The following is a 25,290-nucleotide window of genomic DNA, read 5'->3' as shown; positions in this document are numbered from 1 at the left end:
CTGATTTATTTCAATGCTTTTACACATATAAAATATACTTTAAATACTTTACATAAAAACTACCAAATGGTTTGCTTTTAAAAAACACCATAATCTTTGTGAGTGAGCACATAGCTCTGATGCAGGTCTCTGACCTATGGCAAGCTGACTAAAATGTTTGTGGTGTAACACCCCTCATCAGACCAAGCATGTAGACAGGAGTTCCTTTTCCTCAACTCCCATCCTGCTGGTTCAGCTCCAAGTGGGACACTTGGCCTCCCCCTCAAGCTCCAATCCCATCTGGATACAGGCACCTTCCCAGCCACAGTTTGGAACCACACAAGGAAACCAGCATCCAATTCCACAAGAAACATCATTCCTGGTGTTCAAATCGTCTCACTATCTTTGCACTCTCTTTTTTCAGTTCCTCAATGTGAGCATTTAGGCACTCCAGGATGTGCTGGGATCTCACTTCTTCATCCTCCAGGTATCGTGCAGCAATGGATCCCACAGAAGCTGTAGGCAAGGGGCACTAAAGGGAAACAAAGGGATTATCAAGCATTCCTTCATTCCAAGGTTTAGCCAGAAACAGCACTGATCTGCAAACCACACAACTGAACATGCTCCTAGAGGGCTCATTTCCATCTTAGTGGGCAGACCAAGCACTCAGGTCTCACCCTTGTATCACAGGTCATGTCCCTCCCAACAGCCTCCAGCCAGCAATTGCTGCACCAAGCCAACACTGCCAAAAAATCACTACTAAAAAATCATGGTTAGAGAAGGTCACTACAGAATACCAAGGAGCTTGCCCTGGATGTTAGTGCAACTCAAGGTCTACACCCTGCTCCTTGTCTCCATAAAAATCCCAATGAGTGGGAGCACCTCAGAGTTTGGGTCCAGGGAAGGGAAAGCACTGCCAGACTGGTAATTATTTTACCAGATATTCCACACTGAGAATATCTCTGCTTTCTTTCATGTATCTCCTCTTCTCCCCCAAAGTAATGGGCTCCTGGTACAATCCCACAGGCAAGTACAGGCCAAACTCCCATTGCAGCTCATGGAACAGCACAGTCCAGCCAGCAGTGGTCAACAAACTACTCCAGATTCTTTCCTTTACAGTCAAGAACTATTCCTGCTCCTCACATCACTTACCCACAAGTTATTAACTTACAAAAACAACACTGTAAACCAGGCTTAATGTACAAGTTGATGAAGAGAAGCCTCGTGCACAGGGGCTGGCACGTGAAATATTAAGGTTACTAAGGGGCTGCTTTCCATTACAGACAAGTTGTCTCAGTATTTCCAAATCCCGGAGTCTCATGGATTTCAAGTCTTATCAACAACCAGGAACAAAAGGAAACAGAAAAGGCTACAGACAACAATCTCTCCCACTCCACTACTGCCTGCTGATGAAAGTTCTCCTCTCCTAGTGCTGAAGGAATTCATTAAAGACACTGGAGCCTGACTATGAACAGGGAGACCCAGTCAACACCAGGAGAAATAACTGCATTTCCTTAGAAACCTTATTTCTACCTCTCAGAATAAAAAGCAGGCCATTCTCTTCTATTAAACATCAAGCCCCAGAACTTCTCAGACCCTGAAGAGGAACTGTTCACACTTTAGGCCCAATCTTGCAACCTGAAGTTTCCATTTACAATATTGCAGTTCCCCAAGTTCCCAGGGGTTTTCTGGGTATGTGCACAAGCTACTTGAGTCTTGAAAAATCAACACCTATTCTTGGTAGTAAACTTCATCAAGATCTACAAATCTGACAAGCCTCCACCTATCTGCACTAGCCTTAGAGCTTGTTCTCTGGATTCCCACAAAAAGATAGTTAATAGTTTAATATTAACTGCTACCAACATACAGAGGAAAAAATGCTCTGAACACTGCTGGGGCAACACATCTGGAGCAAGGACCAGTGCTCAGCATTCCCCTCTCCCTAAAGACGACAGGAAGAAGTGATTTGGTGCAAATTTTCTGTATCTTGGTCAAGTGCTTCAGCAACTGAGCTGAGGTAGGACAGAGAAAGTGCTAACACTGCTCCCTATGAAAAAAGTACCATCAGCAACTGGGAAAAAGAGCAGGCTCCCCTTGTGCAGTGAAGCAGAGATTTCAGGCTTTGTCATCAGCAAGCATAAGCAGCTTTAAGTTCAGTGTGCTGACTGCTGCAGCCCCTTTGATAAAGGGTAAAACTAACCCTGTGCTTTACAGATGTGCAACAACCAGTCACCCAGAGACTGTGAAATACTGACATATTCAGCAATCCACATCCACTCTGAGCCTCTATTACAGACCCAAGTCAAAAGCTGAAGCACAATTCTGAGGGGACATGAACAGGTCCTGGGACACATCTGGGACAGCACCAGCACAGAGAGAACCAGGAGCTCATGGAATTAACTTAGCAAGCCCACAAACAAAAAGCTCTTCCCCAAGGAGCTCCGAAGAGCCACCATATGGATCCCCCTGGCCAAGTCTTAACCATCCAGCAGTGGCTTTCCTTCCCTGTTTAACATTTGATTTACTTACAGGATCACACACAACATGTAGTTAAGTCACATATTACAAATCCTATCTCCTTTTGCCACATGAGAACCCAGCTCTATTTTTCAGCTGTTGAGCAGCAACTAGCTCCTGTACAACTGCTTACCAAAAACACAGATTCTCTGTGATGATTTGAGGCAGGCTGCTTAGATGCTTCATCTGCAAAATCTTTGTTTTCATCCACCACATGGAGCACAGACTCTGCTGCCAGCTGGGCACGTGACTCCTTGCAGTTCTTGCTGCTGCTCTGGGCGGGTGCCTCACCCACCTCGGGGGCCACAGTTCCTGTTTCAGCAGCTCCACACTTCTGGGAGTCCCTGGGATGGTGCTGGGCAGTCCTGTCAGGCTGGAGATGTGTCCCCCCTGTGTGTTCATCCCGCTCGTGCTGTGCTTCCTGAGCTGTCCTGGAAAGCAGGTTTGAGCACAGAACTGAGTCTGTCTCCTAGCAGCTGAACTCCAGCAAAAACTCACACAGAGGCAACAATTAACATAGATGTTACTAACAGCCCTGGCAATCCAAACTTGTTTCCATAGCTCTTCCAGACACACATCCAGTCCCTCTGGAATCCTCTCTCTTTTGCTACTGTAGATACCAAAAACCACAGCCTGCACATCCTAGCACAGTAACAGAAAGGAGCGCAGCTGCCTGGGCCACATCTCATCCTGTCACCAAAACCAGCACAGACTGCTGCTCCAGAGAGGCAAAGGCAGACAAAAGACAAACATTGCTGGCTTTGCAGAACACAAACCAGCTGGGACTCAAAGCTACAGCATACTGCTCACGGCATAAAGGCAGATTCCCAAACAGTCCTTGTGTTCTCCCAGACCTGCGATGCACTGGAGAGAGACACAACATGCCACTAAACCCCACACATCCCCACACCTTGTGCTCTCCTTCACCTGAGGAAGCACAGGGGTCACTCACCTGTGCTCTACATCCCTGGCCTCTTTGCCTTGCCCCTGTGCAGTGACCCCCAGTTTTGCCCTGGTCTCTGTGAGGTCCTTCCGCAGCTGCTGGTTCTCAGATATTAATTTCTGGAGCTCAAAGGTGTAGTCCTCCCTGAGTGCCCTCAGGGTGCCATCGTCCCCCTGACAGGCAAAGAAGGGCACAAATCAGAAGTTCTGGTTTGCAAGACACCACAGTCACATCCAGAGCAAAGGCCAGCAAGAGATTCCTTAAGGCAAATCCCCTAATCTCATTTTGACCAGTGAAACCTTCAAGACTTTCCTAGGAGGAAATTAATTATATATATATATATGCCTTACTGGGCTTGCATCCAGACTCAATGTGCTGATCTGCTGATCTGCCTGGGAAGGTCAGTCTCACTCACCACTGGATTCCTTTTTAAACAGGAAAATATGGACCTGCCTCCGGCCTTTCTCACACTCTAAACAACTTGCTTCTTCCTATCATCATCTTTTTACTAGGCCAGATGGATACAATTTCCACTGCTTCCGCTCCTGTGACATTCCCACTTGCTTTTTGCCAATTCTATTAAACTTAGATGCTTAATTCATTCTCATCGCCTCTGTAGCTAAGGTCTTTCTGAATGCGCATTAGGACTGCCAGGCAAAGATCCAGTTCCTGTACCTTGGGGCTTTTTTTTAAGGCAGATTTCCTGCTTTCTACACCGCTACCACATTTTTGGGAACTCACACAGGTAAAAGCCACCAGGCACTTTTCAAGCAGAAAGTAATGGGTCTAAGGTGATTACACTTTCAAACCAGCCCTCCAGAAAGCTCTGTTTTTAATCCATCTCACCAGCCTTAAGCTTCTGTTCAGCACTTTCCCAGGAACTTGGCACATTTGACAATCACCCCAAACTAATAATAAGAGCTGAGCATTTCCTTCCCACAGATGTAACAGCATAAAAGCTCTGACATACTCTCATGAGGTTGTCAGCCATCTGAATCCAGCCCTTGCCTCCTGGGAAGCAGCCATTCTCCTTAAGTTGAGACAGAATTGCAAACCAGCCACTTCTTCCTCCACAAAATGAGCCAATACATTATTTCTGCCAAGGCTGTACCTCTTCCATGCAGGCTCCTCTTCTCCCCTCTGCCTCAAGAGTTCTGGAGGTTTTGTTCAGCTGCAGGAGCCCACCATAGGGCCCTTTCCAGGAACACTGCCCCAGCACATCCAGCCCACATTCCCAGTCTGCATCCTGCTCATGGAGAGCAAAGGAGAGCCCTGCTGAATGGCTCCTCACCAGAGGAGAACACGCTCTCACTCCAAGTATTTCAAGGGCCAGAGCAGTGACAGCTCCAGGACAGGTCAAAAGGATGTCACAGGCTGAAAATCAAAGGTTTGAGGCAAACTGGCTCAAAATGGAAGTGTACTGAAATGTACTAAAAAACATGGGCCAAGGCCCATGGAAATGTTGGCTGCTTCTGCAGTTCTCTTCACCACTCTGACTGAACAAATGCTTGATATTTCTGCACCTTATTTCCCCTCAAATTGCCTCTTTTGCTTGGATTTTAGGTTCACTGAGCTCTATCCCCCATTTTGAGAGGCCTGGGCAAAGACTCTGACTATTCCCAGGTAGGAGCACAAGGCCAGCCCTTCCCAGTTCCTGGGCCTCAGTGCATACCTTCAGCTTACCACACTCTGTTTTCTCCAGAATCTCTGAGAGGTGACGGTTTTCCAGCTTCAAGGTTTCCAGCTGGACCAGAATTACCTGAGGAGACAGAGGCAAATGACAAAGACAAATGACAGAAAAAGAACACAATGTATCCTCACAGCACCCTCCAAGCATTTTCCCCCCTTAAACTCAAGGACTAATCAAGGTTTGGGCTTTTACTTGTACTGGGACTCTACAGAGAAGGCTACAAAAATAATCATGCACAGTTTTCTAAGATGTTATCCATCCTGGCCTAGTTAGCACAAGTGATCCCAAAGAATTCTGGGGGACTGTAGGCTGCTGGTTTGAAAAGAAGCAGCAAGACAGATTCAGTGAACACCATCACTAGAAGATTCCTTCAGAGGGTCTCAGTTTTCATACAGAGGCTAAAGAGAGAACAAAACTACTAATGTAGCCAAAAACCAGGATGGCGTTCCAAGCCTTCAGATCCCTTAAACAGCTAGCATAAGAGTCATGTGCCTTTTTTACCCTGTGCTCCACTGCTTTCCTCTCTGCTCTTTCAATCTCTGCTCTGAGCTGCTGCTCCAGGTCTGAGGTGGAGCCGCTCGCCGATGCAATGGTGACGTCCCGCTGGTGCAGCTCCTGGGTCAGCCTGGAGATCTCCCTTTTCATCCCCTCCACCTCACTGCTGTGCATTTGTTCAGCCTGAGAGAGCTGGTCTTTCAGCTGGAGGAAGACAGGCACACACCACCCATGAGCTTTTAAAACACATTTCAGCAAAAAAAGCAGAAGTATTGCACATGGTAATGTGAAATCTCAGTTCTGGAAAACAAAAAAGCTCTATGTAACAAGCCCTCTGCACATGCTTGTCCTTCCTGACTGAAAGCCACCTCATCCCAATCCTTTCCCACCCCACACACTGCCAACTGGAAAGAAGTTTCATGCCATGAAGTACTTGAGAAGACCCACAATTTATGAAAACAGCAACCTCTTCAGCTCATCGTTCAGCCACTGGAGCCAAAACCAGAGAGTCAAAGGTTCACCATGACTGGAGAAGCACAGTAACTCTTGGAAAATGTAACCCTGCAATTTGCCACTCTGCCTTCCTGAAGTATTTGAAGATACCATTTAAAGATGGGAACTTTAAATAGCTTGAGCTGGATTTTTCTTCCAGGAATTAATTTGCCCTAAGTCTTTTGAATCAATATTAGAGTCGAATCAATGTTAGCTTGTAGCAACTAAAGCTTCCCATGGCAAACTTCCACCAGTCAGCTATGCACAGGGTAAAAATACATCTCTTTGTTTTCATAACTCTATGTGATGACCACTAGTCCCTGCATTATGAGAGAATAATCATTCCCTATTTACTTTCCACATGACAGGCATGATTTTATTTTTAGTCCATTCAATCTCATTTATCTTTTTTCCAGTTTGGTAAGTCCTATTCCATTCAGCTGTTCCTTGCATAAAAACCACTCCATCCTTTTGGACATCTTTTTCCATACCTTATCTTGGTTTATTCAATGCTTTTTGAGGTTGCAGACCTGCACCACATTCAATATATTGGTAGGCACGCTGTATATTTATTCAGTGGCACGACAGAACAACAGCAGCATGATTCCTTCCCCAGGACTCCATTCCATTAGTCAGAAATATTAACCACCCAAACACCCAGGATTTTTCTGAGAATTACAAGCATTTTAGAAAATTGAACCAGATGATCTCTGCCTACCCATGTAAATACTGTACATAGGGTGATTTATCTCCATGTCACCTCAATGCCTCCCAAGTATATAAAACAGAAACAGCCTTCATAAATCTCTCCCTCCTCCCCAGCAGTCTGTGGGAGATTCATTTACTGTGTGGCTGTTTAGATGTGTAACCAAGCACACATCTCTGGCAAGATCTGCACCTCTGTATGTTCAGAATAAAGGATGACAGATTTCCACACAAGTGAGGTTTTTCACTCAGGTTCAATGAGGCTTCCACTCCACCAGGCTCCAGTGAAAGCTCTCACACCAGCTGATGCAGACCATTATGAAGAGCCAAGCTGGTGGAGGGCTTGCCCCCCTTGGGTGCTCAGAGCTCTGGGGTGAGCCCCTCGTGGCAGGTGAGCAGCTCCATTCCTCCCAGTCCCTGCTCCCACGTCCAGCTATCAAATCTGAAACACACCCCTTATTCACACAGGGACAAGGACACATTTGAAGTCCTGTCCCAAGTGTGACAGCACACATTACAGCAAACTCATTCCTTCTCTGCTCTTCATCCTGTTGAGAGCTTTTATTAGGCTTAAACTCAGGATTCCAGACATTAATCTCTTTGCATGTTTGCCCCTCCAGCAGTAACTGAAGTAACTCCACAGTGTACAGAAGCACTGGAAGAGGCCAGGAGATGCTCACAAAGCCAGGTTCAGACACCTGCAAACAGGTGTCCTCTCAACCTTTCCTCTGCCAGGTGTGCTCCTCACCCCCAGCAGATAGATCCCTGCCTGCACAGCCCTGCCCTGGCCCCACTGCTGAGGGATGTGGCACACAGGGATCAGCCCACTCCACCAGTGCCATCCCACTCCCCGGGAGCAAAGCTACATTACCTTTTTAATCTCTGCCCTTGACTCAGTCTGGTCTTCTTCCAGGGACTGCAGCTCTTTGATATGCTCCCCCAGCTCCTCGCTCAGCTGCACACACCTGGCATTTGAAGACACCAGGCTGGGTGCCAAATGCAAAAGTACAGATTAGAATAACCCAAGGAGGAGGAAATGGTCAGAGAAACTTTGATCTTCCAGGTAGTCCTTTATGTCCATTACAACAGACACTGAACTCAGCCTACAAGTTCCTTACCAACCCTTTGGGTTTGTTTTCCAAAATCATTTCACAAGAGATCAGGAAGCTCATCTAACAGATAACAGCTATTTCTTGCTTGCTTCTTTACAAACTCTTTACAAACTGAGATTACAAAATTTCTATGTAAACACAAGTCTGAAAACCACAAACTTGGAGAGGAATCACAGAATCACAAAATGTTTTGGGTTGGGAAGGACCGTAAAGCTCAACTTGTTCTACCCCCTGCCACAGGCAGGGACACCTTCAACTAGACCAGGGTGTTGCCTCAACCCCCATCCAGCCTGGTCTCCCTCTAGAGATGGGGAGCCACAATCTCTCTGGGTAGATTTGTTTATAATCCTCAGTTCACAGGAAGGTCTGGATCTGGTTCTTACCAGCTGCCTACCAAAGACTCCTCAGCCTATTATGAGTGAAGGTGCTCAGCCTAAGCAAGCTGAAACACTGAGAACACCCACCATGTGCAGCAAAAGGCAGCCAACCAATTACCAAAGCAGTCACTATTACACTGCAACATGAATAGCACCTGATTTCTTTAGCCCTTTGATATTTAAAACAAGCCCACAAAAATCACTGGTTAACTTGATGAACACAATTAGGTGTTGTATTATTCTCCAAGACTAATTGCACTTCCAGAGGGAGCGAGCAGTGGGCTACCTGTTCTCAAGACGAGTCACCTCTGACTGCAAGTGCTGTTCCTTCTTCTGGGCAACATCCAGCTGCAGCAGCACCTGCTCCAGCTCCAGCCCTGCAGAGGACAAGGGCTTCACTTGCAAGCGCTCCTCCAAGGCCCTGCACAGAAACAGCAGCTTTAATTTCAGCACAGAAACATCATGTCTGAGTTCACTGGCACAGGGAACAGAACTATTGTCTTCTTGGAATTCTCTGAAAAATATACAGCACCTCAAAGCAGGTGACTGCTGTGTGCAGTGTGAGTGAGCAAACACAGTAGCTGGATGACAGCCCCTGCTTGAGTTAAGGCTGATTGAAAAAAACATTTTATTTTGATGTTGGCCTCTCTGCCAGAGACTGGTAGGTGACCAACACTCAAACCCTCTGACACAGCCACCAGAACCCAACAGCCTCTGCACATTGCCAGGGCAGAAGGAGAAAGCCAAGATGATTTTGTCACAGATGTAGTTACCTCACCAAGCTCCAATCAGTGGAACTTTCACCAAGGTTAATAAGCAAGTTATCAAACCCTGAAAGGCCTCCAGCACTTGGCTGAAAACGCCTGGGAGAAACACCCTCAAAAGCCCTGCAGTGCCTCCAGAAACCCAGCTGAGGAAAGTGGATGCCTTCACACTCTTTACTGATTATCTACTAATTTCAAAAGCAATGCAAATTGAAAAATACTGCAAGGCAGCACAGCACTTGTGAGAAACTGCAGTGCACTATGTTAAATACAATCAATACAAATCCAGCTGCATGAAAATGCTGCTACTGTCCTCAGTGAGAGAACCTGGAACATAGATCTGGGTTGAAGAGCCAAAGTACCAGCAAGGCACAGATGCTACCTGATGAGGCATTCTTTTGTGTGAAGAGTTTCAGTCATCCTGGCCAGCTCTTTCTGTAACTGTTCCTGGTGCAGCTTGGAGCTGTCAATGAAATCTTCTTGAGACTGCAAGGTGGCTCTCAGTTCCATCTTCTCATTCTGCAGCACCTGCACGGGAGGCAGAAGGAATGACTGCTGCAAGATGGACCAAACCAGTTAGTTGCAATGTGGTGAGAGGTTGATCAGATATTATAGGACCCATGGAAATACTGCAGAGCAGCACATGGCTACAAAGTCAATTTTTATGCCAATCAGGAACTTTACAAAGACTCTAGAAAGAGACAAAATCTCCAGGATTAAAAGCTTTTCCTTCTCACCAGCACCGCTTTAGACCCCGTTTCTTAAGGGTTCCTCCACTGACCTCTAACATTTTCTTGGACTGCCTTAATTCTTCTTGCACCCTCTGCTGATCCTCCAGAATGATGTGATTGTCCTCGCTCAGGCTGTCCACCCTCATGCTGAGCCTCTCCACCTCCAGCTCATTGGCACAGATGGTGTCGTTGGCCCTCTCCAGCCTGCTGGTTAACTGCTGGATTTCCGAGCGGCTCGCCAGCTCCACCGAGTCCAGGACCTGCTTCCTGTTGGCCAGCTGGGTCTGCCAACAGCAATCATCTAAGTTAAAGCCACAAAAGTTGTACCACAGCTAAATTCAACACAACTACTGATTTTGTGGTGTAATGAGCCACATTCTCAGAGTAAGCAACAACACCTTCCAGGGAATTAGGCTGAGTATTGTACCGGGTTACATGATGGATAAAACTTCCAAAGGCAAATGGAATAAGCAAAAAACAAAATGAAAAGAGAGGGGCCCTTAGATTCCAAAAGCAGTTCAAAGAGAACCTGGAAAATGAGAATCTCAAATCACTCCAGCTGCCTGAGTATGATTTGTCTCAGAACAAAGCCTCCTGCTATTTTTTGCTTATGTGCCGAAGGCTAGACCAGGACTAACGACTGCAGGTAAGAAAGTCTGTAAACCAAAGAGGGCAGAGATTACCCAACCATTAATTCCACACCAGGACAGAAAGCAGCTCTGGGTGCACAATTGCAAAACCACAAGCACCAAACAGCCCCAAAACAAACCAGGTGTAACAACCAATTTGCATTGCTCTCTGCAGTAAATACCTGGTTCCAGCAGCTTGGGGGAATACTCATTTTGAATTTTTCAGTGTTTTAATGGCAGACAAAAAAGTTACAAGGAATGTACAAGTAGCAGACAATAGCTGCTCTATAATTTATAGGCACAATACTTTATTTCATAGCACTTCTTTCCACACAGCTTGCTGGTGAAATTTAACAAGCCAGCTCTCACATAAACTTCTAGGAACATTCACTTCGTATATTCTCTTTTTGTATACAATCATTGAATTTTTAAAGGCCGAAACAAAATATTTTAGCAGTCCTGTACTCCCAGTTTCAAAGAGTAGCAATGCCTGCCAGCTTCAGAATCACCACATGCCTTGATTTACACAAACTGTAAGAACTGCTCATTTTCAAGGCTATGGTATAGTTTTGATTACAGCTTTTTGTTATTATTTAAACAGTCATGACAGAAAACGTAATCAAGAGGGCCAAGAGTTTAAAGCACAGCCTTTCTTCACCCAGGAAGCCAGAGTATCAAACTGCCTGAATATTTATTTCTGCATTAAGAAAGCATTTAAGCTGTCTCTTATTTCCAGCCACACAACATCCAGGCCAGTAGAGAATTCCAGGTTTTTAGGAAAGGCTGACTTTAAAGGCTGCTTTAGGTGGTCTGTACTGGGGTGCTGTCCCAGAAGGTGGTCTGTACTGAGGAAGAATTCCAGGCTTCCTTAAGCTGCTCTGGAAGAGATGAGGGGAAGCCAGATGAAAGGAAAGAGAGGGGAAGTACTCCATGGTCATGGATCTCAGCTTGACCTTGTGCTAGAAAAACAACTAAGCACACAAAAAGTACAGAAACATCCAAAGCAAAAAATTTAGCACTTCCAGGCTGGGCTTTTCAAGGCAATAGAGGATTCAGGCAGTCTGTGCACCTAAGGCACCTACACCACTTTGGGAAAAACTCCCCAACCTCCTGGTTTTCTGCTGCACAGTAAGACAAGTTCCTCTGTGCCCCAGTGTCCCAGCCCACGCTCCAAGGACACATCTGTTCCCAAACAATTGAGCTATCAACGACACACAGACAGCGGAGCAGCAAGACCTTCTGCTCAAGGACTCTCTCTGTATTTGTAGATCTCCTGGTGTCAGCCTCTCACAAAGCCCCTGTCAGAGCCAGCTTCAATCCTGTCATCACAGTCTCCCTCCTCGCAGGGGTTTCCACTCAAGAGCAACTCAGGAGCCCATTAAGTGCAAAGTCCCCAGCAAGAGCTTCTTATCAGTGTCTGCTGTGATTGTGTCTGTGTGACTTCACAGCTGTGCTCTAGGTCAATTCATCTCACTCTGATGCAGCACCACTAATTCACTGAGCCATCAGCTTTGCAGAACAGCAGCCCCACTACTTCTTGCCTTTGAGAGACCTAAAAAGGAGTGGGGGGCTTAAAACTGCTGTCACTTCAGTATTTTATAGAAGTCTCTGTTGTAGAGGAACTGTTTTCCAACAGTACCCTCTGAGCTTGGCCCACAAGGTACGTATTAGCTGCTGGCAGGTACACAGCTTTCAACTAGAGAACATGATGTAACACATTTTGAAGTGTCATATGCTGTGGTCTCTGCCTCCCAGAGAAATCTTTGTCCTGCTGTCTTCTCTGCAAACCAGAGCAATGGCAGGGAGAGCTGCACAAGGTTTGTCTAAGCTCTGATGACAGACTCCAGATCTTTTTTCCATACAGCACTCGTGCAAGCAATAATATTCCACCGGAACATTCAAAGTCATTTCAATGGCAATCTGAACTGGATGGGAGCCTGAGAGATTTCATCAGCCTCTCCTTCCCTCCCACAAAGCAAGCAGAAACTTTCAGCACATGTTAACTGTACCTGCACGAGCTCAGAGTGCTCTGCCAGAGCCTTGCGCTGTGCCTCCAGCGATGCCACCTGCTGCTGATACCGCAGGCGCTGCTTCTCCCAGTCAAGTGATTTCTGACGGAACTCCTGCGAGGACAGCAGGGGTGCCTTGGAGCAGTACATCCCCCTCCAGCTCACATCCATGTTTTCCTTCTCTCCCCACCGTACCCTCACACCTTTCCCTCAGCAGGGAAACCATTAGCCAGTCACCTGATGCAGGAGCTCAGCAGTGCACAGCCCTCACACACCGTGTTTGTCACACTCCTTCCCCTCCAGAGGTAAAGCTGCTCACAAATGTTAAGTGCCAACACATTCGTGGCTGGTTTCGTGGGTTTGCTGTCAGGGGTTTAACAATTCAGACTGGCTTTAGCTTCCAAAACATGCTGCTATTGAAATCATCAAGATGACAGAATTAAATACAGAATTTGACTGCTAATCTCTGCTCCAGAAATTGGGCACTACATCAGTCAGATGTGTGCTGTTACCACTTCTCGCAGGAGGAGAAAACTGAGTGGGGTTGAGCTCAGCAGAGCAGAAAGATTAGAAGATGAGACAGGGTTGAGAAGAAGTTTGACATGTAGCTCCCTCCTCCTCAAAGAAGTAAGAATACAACCTCCCCACAATGGAATTCATTCCATTCACATAACTAGTTACCCTTCCAGCACCTTCTTCCTCTTATTTAGTCTAAGGGTAAGAACACCATTAAGGTTTGTGCTGTGCAGTCAGAGGCCCCAACACATAAACTGCCTTTATCCCACGTACAGTTGAGCAGAGCTGCACCTGGGGAGTGGATGGGTAGTGCTCCTCAAGCAGGACTCATAGTGCACTTCCTAGTGGACTGTTCAGTCACCAGTGAAGCCCAGTACAAACTGGTCAGCACTTGCTTTTTCACCACACACCTCCAGCTTCCTGGTCAGTCGGCTCAACTCAAACTTGTCCTCCTCTTGTCCCTTGTTAGCTTCTCCTCTGCTTCTTGTTCTTCTCTTCTGCAGCTTCTCATAGCTCCTCCTCAGCCGGGACAACTGCAGGACAGAGTGAAAGAGAGAGCTTTTCTCAAGGCCCCAAGGCAAGAATTAAACAGCCCTTTGAAAGAAGACACACAAAGTGGTTCAAACAAACAATGCCCTCATCAAGGCCACACAGCTCCCAAGTGAAGGCTTGCATTTGGATAATGAGTCTTTTATATTAACAGCACTGCAAAACACATGAGCTGTACCAGAGTAGCAAGATGCCACTGAAGTCATGACATCAGCAGCTTTAATTAAAGCTCTGTCTTACCATAATTAAAGCATGACTGAAATATTGATAAGATGGAGGGTTGCATGCAGCTGTCAATGCAGCAAGAGCACAGCATCCCCCTCTCTACAGGGGGTTCTACAGGGGAAGAGCTGGCAGTGCCAGCTGATCTGCTGGCTGATCTGCTCACCCAGAGGAGCACACCCACCACACCACACATGGGTAATTCTTGTGTGATCAAAATACACTTGTGCAGCTCAGGTGGCAACTGGAATTCTCCTGCTTAGTGGGAGAAGGAAGGTTTGAGAATTTTTTGCCATTACCCATAATATCAACACCACTTCATCTGTCATTTTCTGCTTAGATACACTGTGTATTTCACAATGAGTGGAGAATGCCAACAGAAAATATCACTCCTACGCCTGCTGCTAGGATGCTGAAGTTGTATCAGAAGCAGGAATGAGGAAAAAACTCTTGACATTTAAATGACCCTCTGTGCAAATAATCACTTGCAACTTGCAGAGAATTTTTCATAGGATGAGCTCCCCCCTACCCAACTATTAAACAAAAGGCTTCCAAAGAGCCACATGAATTTGAGAAGCTATCATTGCTGTTTTACTGATGGACAAAGCTAAGCCCATGGATGAACAGAAGGATCATGAGAAAAAAATATATCTGATTCAAGACCTGATGCATTCAGTACTTTGGTGTGTTCAGTGGGAACAGACAGATGTGCAGGCTTAGAGTTAATACCAACATCTTTTGCCAAACATATCAGGAGATAAGAGGTTTATTCTTTCAACAGTCTGAGTAAGTTAGACACTGTACCTGTAATTGCACTGGAAATCGTGGTAAACAGGGACAGAAATAATTTCCCCAAACAGTACTAGGAACAGAAGACTGAGGAATATTGGAGCTCAATGTCATCAGCATTAATAGTGTGTAGGTAAAATACCCACAAACTGCAATTTAGGCCACAACACACAGGCTGTATTTCAGCCTTAGCAATTTAGGCTGATCTGCCAATGTTCCTCAGCTTTGCTTTGCAGCTTATCCACAATTCCAGTGAGAACACTCAGAGAATATGGTTAGTCATATGGAATAGTGAAGTGTTTTTAAATGAGAAAAGATGCCTTCTGTCATCAGAGCAGAGACTACCAAATTTATTTTACTTATGGCTTACAGTGAGCAGGAACTAGGCCCAGCCCTCTAGAGAAAACAGGTCAGTGCTCTATGAGCTGCTCATGCCAGTTCACTCCCTGCTGCTGGCAAGTGGAGACAGGCAGAGCTCAGGCATAAACCTGGAATCCTGCTATACCACCTGCAGGACAGGTATCATGTTGCACTGAGCAAGAGGCTTTGAGATGAAAGCTCTGATATTATTGACAAACAGCATTTTCTATGTACACCTGGTTTTTATAAAGGATATTAAGACAAATATTCCTTGAGAGTACAAAATCCCTACTAAACTCGTCAGTGTTAACAGAGGCAAAAAGATGAGACCACAGACCACTGTTATTTCCTGATCTCTCACAAGCCAGGCCAGTTACATCTCCACCTTTTTGCATTTCAGAAATGCTGCAAGAGCCAATGGCTGCTGCCTGTACCTGTGGCACCCCCAGAACCAGCACTGTGGTGACTGGGATGGGTGAACACAGGACATTCTTGCAGTAAACTTCTGCAGATGTCCAACATACAAAAATTTTTCTACTCCAACAGTTCTCTGTCTGTCGCCAAGCTCCTCCAAACCACAGAAAACACACCAAGTGAGACAGAAAAATGTCACTTTATCCATGCTCAATGCTCTTTTTGGTAAGCACACAAACACTAACAGAGTGGGGAGTTTTAAAACCACAGCATTGGAACAAAAATAATGATACAAAGTAATTCATCCATCATCAACTGGGAACTAGAAACCAAACTTCTCCTTTCGCAACTCACCTCTTCCTGGAACTTCTTCAGTTGCTGTTCATACTCTCTAACCATGTCCTGCTTGGATTTTTCCACATCTTCAACCTGGCGACGCAACATGCCAACCTGAACAAAGGGATAAAAAGCAAATAAACAGAAGCAGGCTTTATTGCCAGCAGACACATGGACATTTCATTGGGGCCTCTCATTAACAAATAGATGGAGCCTGTGCCTAAATCTTTGGTATGTTGGGGCCACAACTGTTTCTATTGTGACCTCTTGTTCTGAGCCAGTTTCTGGATTTCACTCCTGAGGACAAAGCTGACATATTTAGATCTGCCAAAAGCCTCTTTCTATCCAGTATTTTCATCAAATATGCATTATGATTTCAAGCTACCTACCAAGAGAAAAGTTGGCCATGTCATTATCTTACTCTGCTCAGACAAAGGAGAGATCCCTAACAGAAAGGAAAAAGAAAGAAATGGCATTTTGAAGCTCACAGAAAAGACTTCCCTGACACTGACTCAACTGCTACTGTGACTCATTTTTCTCCCTTTTTTCCCCCTGCACAACCTGAGCGGCCACAAGCCAACAAATTAAAATTAAAAGAAAACCCACAGAAAATTCATATGATTAAACCAAAAGCAAGAATATACTCCAGCAGTGACTTCAAACATATTTTACAGTTCAGTTTGAAATTCATGTTTGCTTTTGGTGGTAAGAAACATCACTTTGGTGATAAAAATTATCATTTTTGCAAATGAAAATTCTGTGGTTCAACTGCATCCTGTGGTCCACATCCTGCACAAAAACTTCACTTACTAATAATTTTCCACCAATACAGATTTTCTCTGCTCTTCCCTCAGGCTTTTATTTAAAGACCACAAAACTAGAGCTTTATAAAACAGCCCATGGAGTTTCCCAACAATATCTTGGTGTAGTTCATAGGAGGAAATGGTTTTCTTGGTGCAGTTTATATAGTAGGATATTTTTTTTTTTTCTACCAATGACTGCAGGTTGCTGGACTGTCCATTACTGCTGTAGCCAGAACCAGTGTCTCTGGGTTCTCTCTAACAACTCCAACAGTTCAATATGTGGACTTCCACCAACCCTGGGAGAGCTGATCACTTGACTTGGATTAAGAACCAGACGCCTTGTTCCAACAAGTCCTTAAAAAACTCTATTCCCCATTTCCTGTTTCTAACAGGTAAAACACACTGCTGACTCCAACCAGAAGATAGTATGAAACAAAGGTACCTCCTTTTGCTTTTCCTGCAGAGCTGCCTTGGCAGAGGAAAGTTCCTGCTCCCGAGCACTCAGACAAGCTTCCAAAGCCTGTGTCTGCCCTTCCCATTCGGATTTCTTGTGGGCCACCATGATGTCAATCTGCTTCATCAGCTCCTGCAGCTCGGCCTCACAGGAGGTCAAGAAGCCACCACTGCAGGAGAGAGAGCCTGGAGTCACAAAGCAGGTCCCATCCAACATGTCCCATGTCCCAAACCAACAAAGGCAGCAGAACACACAGACTGGCACCAAAGCACCAACTCTGCACAAGCAGTGCTTTGAACTCTCTTCAAACCAGCTTGCACAGATACCGAATCACAGAACCATTAAGGTCAGAAAAGACCTGCAGGATCATCAAGTCCAACCTTTCACTCAATACCATCCATACCCACTAAACCACATCACTTCACACTTCAGCATTCAGCCTTTTGCCTTGGGTACTATGCATTATGTAAGTAAACCAAAGCATGTCTAATTCATATTTTGTATTGCCTTAATTGCTCTCCAGGCAGTGGCATTTTATAGCAGGTTTCAGTCACCAGAGGAATCTTACAGCCAAGCTATGAGCTCCCAAAAACAGAAGTTTATCACAAATGCAGACAAAGCCTGAAGCAGAGGGGGCTGGATGACAACATGATAATGAAGAATCAAACCCTCACAATCCATCGGGGAGCACAAGCTCCCTAGCGATGCCCAGATTTCTAATTTGGTGCAGTAATTATTGAAGTCAATTCAAGTAACTCCTCTAAAACTTCCCAGCTGCCAAGACAGGGACAATATTAAGGTTTGCCAGACACAGCCCTGGAGGGTGGCGAACTCCATAATGATCTCTACCCCTTTAATTTGCCTGTCAAAGGGAAGAACTGAAAAGAAATGGAAATCAATAGGTTAAGGGATGGAAATTTCTCTGTTCCCCCAGGGCATATGCACACTTCACGACTTGGCACTTTTTCTATAGGAAAAGAAATACTTCTTAAAGGAGCCAAAATCAGTCACATTTGAAGTTCACCCTGTCCTGTGAGTTAACCAAAAATTAGCAGCTATTATGCAGAGCAGGAACATTTCCTTCACAGCATCTGCTAATATGTAGCGAATTCTAAACTTGATTTCTGCAACCAGCTCTCTGAAGAAAATACAGTATCAAATAAATTTGTGTCACATTCTCAAGGATGACTAGGAAAATGGCATCAGTGACTTTTGCTTCACGGCTGTTTAACACATAAAACACTTTGTTCTGTTATTGTCACTACAGTCTCTCTCGGGGATTGAAAAGTCTAGAGACTCTCACCTCAGACAGAGCATTAAGGATTCCTCAGAGCTGAGTGGGACTCTGCCGTTTCAACACAAGCAGGAAATAATCAGATGTTTTCAGTGAAATCAGATAACAAAGTCACATCTCATTAACCTTGCAAGGCTGTTACAAAATAAATATTTATTCACAACTCTATTTACTACTGCTCCTGATGTTGGACAGTAAGAAGAATTTAAAACAACTGGAAAAAAAAAAAAAAAAAAAAAAAAAAAAAAAAAAAAAAAAGAGGCCAAGGTTTTCAGGAAGACGTAGTACTAAATTTCTGACAATTAAGACTATAATACCTGAGCAGGGATTAGTGCAGAGCCAGCTTCCCCAGTGACTTTGCTTCTGCAGCAGCTGAAGGCCACTGCACTGACACCAGAGGATTTATTTTCAGTAAAAGACAAGGTTAACACTTAAATCATTTGGAATGATTGCTGCATACAGCTGTACACATACCTCCCCTGCCCATTTCTTTGCATTCCTTCCAGCAAAGCCTCCATCACTGAATCCTGGTGGCCTCAGTAGCAGGGAAGTTCAGGAAAGCAGTGGTCACCCATGGCAATGCACAAACTAGGCTGCTTCTCCATCCAACTGCAGGACAAGCAAAAGCCCAGAAAGCAAAGAAGTTAAAAAACATACAAGAAGCATGCAATTACAGGTGAGGAAAATAATGGCACTTTCATGAACTTACAAGCCAAATAGAGGAAAACAGATTTTTCTACCAGAAAAATATACCCAACGCTATCATCCAGCACTACCAAACTGCAGTGATATAATCACATCATCTAATAAATTCAGAGAGGAGCAATGAGAACCCGCACTTGTGTGAACTCAGCACAGAGGGACTGGCAGATCTGAGAGCACCAGCCTGTGGAGGAACAGGAACATTTGGGCTTCAAAGGGGCCAGCCCCAGATCCACCTCTGACAGGGAAGTTTGTCACTTCAGAGAGAAAACACAAGCACGCAGCAGCAAGAATTCATCCATAAATTATTTTCCAGGCCTCTATTGCAGACTATGTTAAAGAGACCATGCAGTTTACCACTACACTCAGAACACACGGGTTTTTTATATGGCTGTGAGAATTTTAAGAAAACACAAACTCCTTAAAAATTCCTCTTAAATTATGAAAGTAAGTTGAACAGCTTTACAGTAGCAGTATATTGCTTCAGTTAAAAATGATACCTTTTAAGTCACAAACACGCGCATATCCAAAGAAATTTCACATCTTGGTGAAAGCAAGAAGGGTTTACATTAAAGCCAGAAGTGTGGAATAAAAGGTTGCCATGAAACCACAGCCAGGAAGCCAAAATTTATTTAAACATCTCCCTTATGAAACTGCAGCTAACACAAAAATGGTTAAACTCATCCAGTGCTGTTGGCACAAACTGATGTTTCCAAAATCTACACACTTTCCGAGTACTGAAGATGGACCCTTCCAACAGCTTTCCTCAAGGATTAATATGGCATTATTAAGCAATCAGCAAAAGGGGACCAGGTCACAGCAAGGAAGACTTTCACAAATGCAGGCTCAGCTTTGCTCTTTTTTCCCAAAGAATCTTCTATCATGGTCCTACAGCATTTTAAAACACAATTCAGGGATTAAAACCTGTCCTTGGGAGCTGTGTTTTAAACCACAAGCACAGAAAAAAATCATATCCCTATTCTGACAGTGTTTTGGCTGTCTTTTGTCCTGTTTGTGCTCAACAAAACTCGATCAGTATGCAGAACAACTCTGTGGTTCTGCTGAGAGCAGGGTGCCGAGGAGAGCACATCCCCTGAGCTGCTGACAGCATTCCAAGAGTTCTCCAGGTGGCAACAGCAGACATTAGACAGTAGCAGCTCTCCTCTTTTATTCTAATCACACCTACACAGAATCAATTTTCAGTGGGCAGAGAGATGAGGAGACAGACAGCACAGAATTCCAGAACAGTTTGGGTCAGAAGGGATCTTAAAGCCATCTCATGCCAAACCCCAGCCATGGGCAGGGCACCTTCCACTATCCCAGACTGCTCCAAGCCCTGACCAGCCTGGCCTTGGACACTTCCATGGAAGGGACAGACACAACTTCTCTGTGCCTCTGCCTTGTCATCCTCACAGCCTACCAGCTTTGCTTATTTTGCTGGCAAACCCAGATTTTGAGGAAAAGCCTTAAAATCAGACACCTCTAGCCAGTTTTATGTTACATAAGGTTTGATGACTTAGTATTAAATTTTGGCCTCTCATGTTTACAAGTTGCAATGTGCAAGTTACAGGCACCTGAGTAAAGACCCTCAAGAGGAAACAATCTCTATCATTAACTACAGCTGAAACAAGGAGAACTGCCTGGCACTTATGAAAGTGAAGAAAATTGAAGTATTTGCCAAAAAAGAAGCCCAAAACAAGACAACACATTTAAAAATAAACAAGGCTCAGCATCCCAGCTCCAGGCAGAATTGCGGTAGAGTCAAATGGAGAGTACTTTACAATACGCAGGAGCACTCAAGAATGGTGCCCATGAGGAAAGACTGGGATTACTGAGCATTTAAAAACACAGAACGATGCCATTTTAAAGCGTTGCTGGAAGCATGCTCACAATGAACACAAAAGGAGCAGTAACCTCCCAAAAGCAATACCACAGGCGAGCTCCACTTGCCAGCGGCAGGAACGGCACCTGCGGCAGGAGCCCGGAGCCAAACACCCCTCGCCAGGGCAGGAATCCCAGAATCACTGAGCTCGGAAAAGTCCTCTGAGACCATCGAGACCAGCCTGTGACCGATCCCCACTTTGTCACCCAGCCCAGAGCACTGAGTGCCGCGTCTAGTGTTTCCTTAAGCACCTCCAGGGATGGGGCCCCACCACTGCCCTGGGCAGCCCCTTCCAGTATCTAATCACCCCCTGTGTGAAGGAATTCTTCCTACTGCCCAACCCACACCTGCCCGGGTGCAGGTCAATCTCTGAGTGGCCGGGGCAGTACAGGGGCAGTGCTCCCCCAGAGCCACCGGAGCTGCCCGGGGCGGGCATTCCCCACTCCCGCCGTGCCGCGGCTCCTCCCCGGCCGGACCGCCCCGCCGGCCGAGCCCTCACGGTGTTTACCCCGCACCCGCCGCGGGACTTTCGCTGCCCGGGGCCCTTCCGGCGCCGCGCCCTGGGGAGCAGCCCTGAGTCCCCAGGCCGAGCTCCCCTCGGGGCTGCCCAACACCCCGGCTCAGGCTTGTTGGCCGGCCCGCCCTCCTGCCTCGCTTCCTTCCTGCCTGCCCGCCCTCTTTCCTTCCTTCCCGCCCTCCTTCCTTCCCGCCTCTCCCACCCCGGCGGCGGGCACGGCCCGGCACGGCGGCCGCAGCACTGCGCATGCGCTGGGGCGGCGCCTGCGCAGTGGCGGCCCCGGAGATGGGCAGGGCAGGGTAGGGCGGGCAGGGGGATACGGCGGGACATGGCGGGGCACGGGGCGGGCACGGAGCCGTGCTGGGGTCACCCAGCCGTGGTGGCCGGGAGAGGCAGGGATCGCATCGCGCTGGGGCTGGGATGCGCTCAGGCCCGTGCCCATCGCCGCCCACATCGCGGCTCCGGCAGCCGGCGAGTGCCAGGCCTGGCTTTGTTTTGAATGAGTGTCATTCTGTCACACCCCCCAGGATCTGCCTGCTGCTGCTGTAGAGTCACACCGGGGCCAGGGCCTGAGGTGACCCTTCAAGGAGGGTAGAGTACAATAAAACACTCTGGAGTAATTATAGTAGCTGGGAGTGAAAAATAGGTCTCGTTTTGCTTCTGTCCAGTTACTTGGACTTCAGGTTTGGGCGGAATTCTGGATACCTTGAAGTCCTTGGTTGTGACTCCCCCAGACGTGTGAAGGACTGGGTGAGGCACATAACTGGTCAGGGGCTCTAACCCAGCAGGCAGCAAAGGGCTGCGGGCAGCTCTAGGTGCTCAAACTCACACAAATTAGACTTCTAAAAGTCAGTCGGTAGATACAAACACATATTAAATATCATTAATAATAACCAGCTGGTTTTATATATTCATCTCTGATGCAGATCAATCTGCAATTCACTTTGATGAAGTTCTTTTCAAATGAAATTGTTCTGTGGTTATAACCCCTTTTTGAGTGGATTAGGGAAATCAAGGTTTTCCTTGTAAGTTTAAACTTCAAATGGATTGCATCAAAACTGGAGCAAGCTTGTAGTCCAGACTGCAGCTCCTTGGCTGGGACATTGTTAAAACAGCATCTGCTTTGTGTCACAGATTTAGCTGCTGTCACCCGCTGTGAGGATGGACAGCGAGGTGCAGAGGGATGGCAGGATCCTGGATCTGATCGACGATGCGTGGAGGGAAGATAAACTGCCCTACGAGGATGTGGCCATCCCTCTGGTAGGTGCATTGCTACTTATCAGTCTGAGTTAAGGCTGCTGTGTTCATCACAGCTCCTTCCAAGAAAAGGCACAGAGTGTTGCTTGTGGTGCAGCTAATTTGTACAAAAGGCTCGTGGATCTGAATCCTTCCTTGTCCTATATGCCAGTCATTCCTGTGTGCATGAGGACGTGGATGTTTCTGTCCCCTGAACAGTTGCTGAATCTTCTCAGAACCAGAGTGCCTTTCCCATTGTCCTGTCCTGGGTTTGGCATCAAGGAGAAGTAGAATTATCCTTTCTCTCTGCTTCCCTTTCTTGTTCCTGGTGTTTGAGGTGCTTTCCAGGTTGGTTTGGAGAGCAGAGGATCAGTCTCCCACTGACAGTTCCAGTCTTGGTTAAACTTTATTTCCACTTCCTGCAATGCCATTTAAAGGAGCTGTGAAGTTTTCATAGGTGTTTCAAAGCAGTATTTTCCAGCTACAATGTTGCTGTTGGCAGTCCCAGGACAGCAGTGAAGGACTGGTAGGTGCAGCAGGACTCTTGCCTGCAGTGCTGAGTCCAAGGCATGGCACCTCTCCTTTGATCCAGGGTACAGCTGCAACGCCAGAGAGGGGCAGCAGGGGAAAAGCTACTGCTGATCCCACAGAGCCCAGACCTGAAGCTTCAGATCTCCCACACTGATACCTTTCCTCAGCTATTTTGAAACTTCCAGGGAAGTAAGAGGTAGCTGAGGATTTTCCTTTCCCTTTTTTCTCTGGTACACAAGCTTTGCCCCAGCTAGCAAAGATAACACAGCCGTGGGGATTGTGGGGTGCTGGTTTCTTTCAGCACAGAGACATTTCCATATTTGTGACATGGCTCAAGTTTTAGCCCTGCCACCACTGGCTTTTCAGAGAGGGCAAGGAGCAGCAGCACAACTCAAAATCTGTATGCAGTGCACACATTTTGCTGCCAAGAGTTGGGCTGGAGGGAAGCATCTTGCAGAAGAGTGATTCTCACATAAAAGAGCCCAAACCCTCCTTTGCCTGGGACAACCTTTATTAGGCAAGCTGAGTATCATAAACAAGTTCCTTGTTGACAACTACCTTCACCCTGAGTCCAAACATTACTGTTTCTTCCCTTAGAGCCATCTCATGATGGCTTACAGTCACATACAGATGACAGCCTCAGAGAAAGAAGCCTCACCAACTAACAACAGAAAGAAAGGCCTGGCTGTGGAAAGAAAGATCCCCAGAGATGGGATTTGCTCTGATCACACAGAAAAACCAGCATGAATTCACAGGGAACTTACTCAGAGACATTGGAAAGGAGCAAGTAGAATGGCTGTGAAAGTGGTGTTTGAGCCTGTCCTGAGAATCTGCTCCAGTGCTCACTTGAGACATTTCTGGGAACTCTAATGGGTTCGAATCATTCACTGTTTTCAAAGCTGAAACATTTTATTTAGCTCATGCTGGGGATTCCAGAGGTCTAGAACTCAGAATCCCTGCCCAAATGGTATCTGGCAGAATAGCACACACTCAGTGTGACTACACCAGTACAGCAAGACAGAGAAAAAAAATAATAAAAGGAAGGAAAATGAAATCTCAGTTAAGCTTTCCTTCCCCTTACTGTGCCATGAGCAGCTCTGTGGCACACCTGGCAGGGGGTTCTGGCTGCTGCTGTTGATCCAGCACAGCTACACCTGAGTCCAGCATAGGGACAGGAAGGACTTCTCACCTGCCATAAGAAAATAACATTTTACAGAACCAGTTGTCTGCAGTATTTGTATTCTTGGCAACAGCAGAAGCAGCACATTGCAAACAAACAATGGAATAAATGCATTGTACTGTTATTTACTTACTTTGCATTTGCTGTATATTCTCCCTCACTGCGTGTGCAGTCTGAGTGTATAGCAAGGCCCAGGGTCCTGAAAAACAATTTACCTTTCAGATTAAGCACCATATTCAAATGAAATGAATACTGTTCATAACAGGGCTCAGCAATATTTTTAAGTGGATAAGTATGTATGATATTTATTGTTCAGATGCACCCTCTGGTCTCGTTTGTGGGTTTTTGCATCTGTCCACACAAATCATAACAACCTGCTGCTTGCAGGAAGTGTATTACTTGTGGAATGCATTGTACCTGTGTTTTGTTCCCAGAATGAGCTCCCTGAACCAGAGCAAGACAATGGTGGCACCACTGAGTCTGTCAAAGAGCAAGAAATGAAGTGGACAGATTTGGCTCTCCAGTATCTCCATGAAAATGTTCCACCCACGGGAAATTAGTGAATCAGTGGGATTTCATACAGTGCATGCATGAATGAAATGTAAAAATATTTTTCGGCTGACCGTGGCTGTCACAAGCTGCCCTAAGGAGGAAACAACATTTCCAAAGCTTTCAGATTCCAACAGTAGTTCTCCTCACAGTGAAGAGTTTAAAATGCTTTTCTTGAATGTGAAATAGCAGTGGTTCTGACATCTCAAAGCCAAGTGAAAAATGTTTCATGTTTATAAGAGCTGCTTCTGTCTAATGTCTGCTGTTGCCACCTGGAGAACTCTTGGAATGCTTATAAGATTATTTCATGTTTTCTGCCAAATTGTTCTTAAATTGCCAATTCTGATCTTAAATGTTTTCTACATGCGATTAAAAAGTTTTTAATGTCTCAAATTGCAATTGATTTCAAAGCTCACAGGGATTATTGTCTAGAGTTCAGTGTACAAAACCCAAATAGCTGTGAGTTGTTGCCATCTTTAACAAGTGCGTGGCTGAGGCAGGATGTGTTGGGCA

The 25,290-nt window shown here is 45.9% G+C and overlaps 2 protein-coding genes across 7 annotated transcripts; one reads left to right on the top strand and one right to left on the bottom strand.

The window, feature by feature from the left end:
* Positions 1 to 21,501, bottom strand: CEP63 (centrosomal protein 63). Of its 6 annotated transcripts, none has more exons than XM_083868414.1 (15): positions 21,484 to 21,501; positions 18,655 to 18,789; positions 16,875 to 17,055; positions 15,648 to 15,743; positions 13,370 to 13,492; positions 12,444 to 12,557; positions 9,856 to 10,089; positions 9,457 to 9,602; positions 8,597 to 8,731; positions 7,693 to 7,807; positions 5,631 to 5,828; positions 5,112 to 5,198; positions 3,449 to 3,612; positions 2,630 to 2,927; positions 1 to 511 (listed from the first exon to the last, which is right to left on the bottom strand). In XM_083868414.1, exons 2-15 carry the CDS (start codon positions 18,696 to 18,698, stop codon positions 353 to 355), a joined length of 2,094 nt encoding a protein of 697 aa, XP_083724540.1. In that variant the 5' UTR covers positions 18,699 to 18,789; positions 21,484 to 21,501; the 3' UTR covers positions 1 to 352. The 6 variants fall into 6 exon arrangements, with proteins under 6 accessions (XP_083724540.1, XP_083724538.1, XP_083724537.1 ...); XM_083868412.1 differs by lacking the exon at positions 21,484 to 21,501 and adding an exon at positions 21,280 to 21,393; XM_083868411.1 differs by lacking the exon at positions 21,484 to 21,501 and adding an exon at positions 21,273 to 21,379.
* A 14-nt stretch (positions 21,502 to 21,515) lies between these two features.
* ANAPC13 (anaphase promoting complex subunit 13) lies at positions 21,516 to 25,170 on the top strand. The gene is made up of 3 exons (XM_083868418.1): positions 21,516 to 21,580; positions 22,416 to 22,541; positions 24,663 to 25,170. Exons 2-3 carry the CDS (start codon positions 22,443 to 22,445, stop codon positions 24,786 to 24,788), a joined length of 225 nt encoding a protein of 74 aa, XP_083724544.1. The 5' UTR covers positions 21,516 to 21,580; positions 22,416 to 22,442; the 3' UTR covers positions 24,789 to 25,170.
* Positions 25,171 to 25,290: the final 120 nt, after the last annotated feature.

The sequence above is a fragment of the Zosterops lateralis genome, assembly GCF_965231275.1.
Source record: "Zosterops lateralis genome assembly, chromosome: 10".
In the NCBI taxonomy this organism is placed as follows: domain Eukaryota; kingdom Metazoa; phylum Chordata; class Aves; order Passeriformes; family Zosteropidae; genus Zosterops; species Zosterops lateralis.
This window is presented reverse-complemented; position numbering and strand designations above follow the sequence as displayed.

Coding starts and splice junctions, on each gene's coding strand:
- CEP63 (XM_083868414.1), bottom strand. CDS start 18,698: ATGGAGGCTTTGCTGGAAGGAATGCAAAGAAATGGGCAGGGGAG. Junction 13,493..15,647: donor TGAAGAAGTTCCAGGAAGAG/GTGAGTTGCGAA, acceptor TCTGTCCTGCAG/TTGTCCCGGCTGAGGAGGAG. Junction 2,928..3,448: donor GCCAGGGATGTAGAGCACAG/GTGAGTGACCCC, acceptor CCTGCTTTCCAG/GACAGCTCAGGAAGCACAGC.
- ANAPC13 (XM_083868418.1), top strand. CDS start 22,443: ATGGACAGCGAGGTGCAGAGGGATGGCAGGATCCTGGATCTGATCGAC. Junction 22,542..24,662: donor AGGATGTGGCCATCCCTCTG/GTAGGTGCATTG, acceptor TTTTGTTCCCAG/AATGAGCTCCCTGAACCAGA.